At 62.8% G+C, this 2,048-nt stretch overlaps 1 protein-coding gene across 3 annotated transcripts in view; it reads right to left on the bottom strand.

Moving 5' to 3' along the window:
* Positions 1–1,818: 1,818 nt before the first annotated feature.
* The window catches only part of OGDH (oxoglutarate dehydrogenase), a 24,181-nt gene continuing 23,951 nt past the window's right edge, over positions 1,819–2,048 (bottom strand). For 2 of the 3 annotated variants that reach the window (XM_026043083.1, XM_026043077.1), the window contains one exon: positions 1,878–2,028. In XM_026043083.1, coding sequence (XP_025898868.1) covers positions 1,908–2,028 — 121 coding nt within the window. In that variant the 3' untranslated portion in view covers positions 1,878–1,907. Of the gene's footprint in view, positions 2,029–2,048 lie in introns of all 3 variants that reach the window. The other variant, XM_026043090.1, reaches the window with a different exon arrangement.

Genomic DNA, 2,048 nt, shown 5'->3' on the forward strand with positions numbered 1-2,048 from the left:
GTGTGCGTGACTGTGTGTGTGTGTACATGTGTGTGACAGGGTGTGTGTGTGACAGGGTGTGCGTGTGACAGGGTGTGCGTGACTGTGTGTGTGTGTACATGTGTGTGACAGGGTGTGTGTGTGACTGTGCGTGTGTGACAGGGTGTGCGTGTGACAGGGTGTGCATGACTGTGTGTGTGTGTGACAGGGTGTGCGTGTGATAGAGTGTGTGTGACTGTGCGTGTGTACGTGTGTGTGACAGGGTGTGCGTGTAACAGGGTATGCGTGTGACAGGGTGCGTGACTGTGTGTGTGTGTACATGTGTGTGACAGGGTGTGCGCGACAGGGTGTGCATGTGTGTGTGTGACAGGATGTGTGTGTGTAACGGTGTGCGTGATGGTGTGCATTACAGTGTGCACGTGTGTGTGTGACAGGGGTGTATGTGTGTGCGTGCTTGTGCAATAGTGTGCACGTGTTCGTGCATTTGTGTGTGTGCAACAGGGTGTGCGCAATGGTGTGCGTGTGTGCGTGTGTGTGCAATACGGTGTGCATGTGTGTGTGCATGTGTGTGTGCATTGCAGTAGGGTGTGTATGCATGTGTTTCCGTAACAGGCGATGCATGACAGGCTGTACATGTGTGTTCTTGTGATGGGTTGTGTGTGACGGGCTGTGTATGAGCCGGTGTACTTGTGTGTGCGCACATGTTTCCATGATGGGTTGTGCGTGACAGGGTGTGCATGAGACAGGCTGTGTTTGTGTAATGGGTTGTGTGACACGTGTGTGTGTTTCTGTGACAGGCTGTGCACAACGGGCTGTGTGTTTCTGCACGGGGTTTTGCATGACAGAGTGTGTGTGAGACGGTGTGCACGATGGGGTTGTGTGCGTGACACTGTGCGTGTGTGTGACAGGGTGAGAGCTGTTGAAGGTGTGAGGGGTGTAACAGGCACGTGACAGGCTGGGTGGGTGGTGTGTGGGGGTACAGGACACGCCACGGTGCATGTGAGGTTGTATGGGTGAGGGGTGTGACATACACCGTGGGATGGGCTGTGTGTGATGGGGACTGCGCGTGTGACAACCTGGCATTGTGTGTGACTGTGAGAGACAGTACGTGTCAGGTTGTATGCGTGACCGACAGCAGGAGGAAGGGACGGTGACAACCTGAGGGGTTGTACATGTACACCTGTGAGTGACAGAGCCTGGGAGGGGTGTGACCACGACAGGCCGTGATGGCGATGGCAAGGTGTGTGCGCACCACCGGAGAGTGCGGCAGTGCGACCAAGAGGCGGCGCCTGCTTGTCAGGCACCGACCGCAGTGCAAGGGAGAGGCCGGGGTGGCAGCGGGCGCTTGTGCGTACCCCCAGCGGGGCGACTGTGCGCGCACACCCGCCCTCAGCTGCTCGCCGGTGCGGGACAGGCTGTGCGCATGTCACCCGCGCCTACACCCCGCCCCGGGGGTCACCGCAGGAAGGAAACCCACAGGAAGGGCCCCTTGCGGACGGGACTCGGCGGGGGAGCCGCCCCGGCCCTTCCGCCAGGGACCCCGCTACACCCACAACAGGCGGAGCGCAGCGGTACCCGGGGGGGTACCCCCAGGGCCCAACTCCCCTCCTCCCAGTTGGGGAGCCCCCCTTTCTCTAAGCAAAAACCCACCGGGGGGGCAGGGAGGAGCAGGACAACCACCGGCGCGACTGTGCGCGCAGCGGGACGGTGTGGCGCGACTGTGACGCAGCAGGACAGCCTCCCTCCCCGGAGCCCCCTTGGATCCCCCGTAACCCCCCCGGGCCGGCGACGCGGCCCCCAGGCGCACAGGCGGCGGCAGGGACGAGCACTCCAGGTTCCGGGTGACACGGCGTGTAGTTAAGGACGGAGGCGGGCGGGAGGGCGGGCGCGCGAGCGCGGCGCGAGCATGCGGCGGCAGCCGCGGCGCCTCAGGCCAGCCCCGCGAAGGCGTCCAGGTTGAAGGCGGTGTCGAGCAGCCGCTGCAGCTCCGTCAGGTGCGTCTTCTTGTTGCCCGTGGCGGGCGCGGCGGCGGGCTCGCGCCCCGCGTACCTGCGGCGGGGACACGGTGA

The sequence above is a fragment of the Nothoprocta perdicaria genome, unplaced genomic scaffold (genome assembly GCF_003342845.1).
Source record: "Nothoprocta perdicaria isolate Ctin4 unplaced genomic scaffold, notPer1 scaffold_103, whole genome shotgun sequence".
Taxonomy (NCBI): domain Eukaryota; kingdom Metazoa; phylum Chordata; class Aves; order Tinamiformes; family Tinamidae; genus Nothoprocta; species Nothoprocta perdicaria.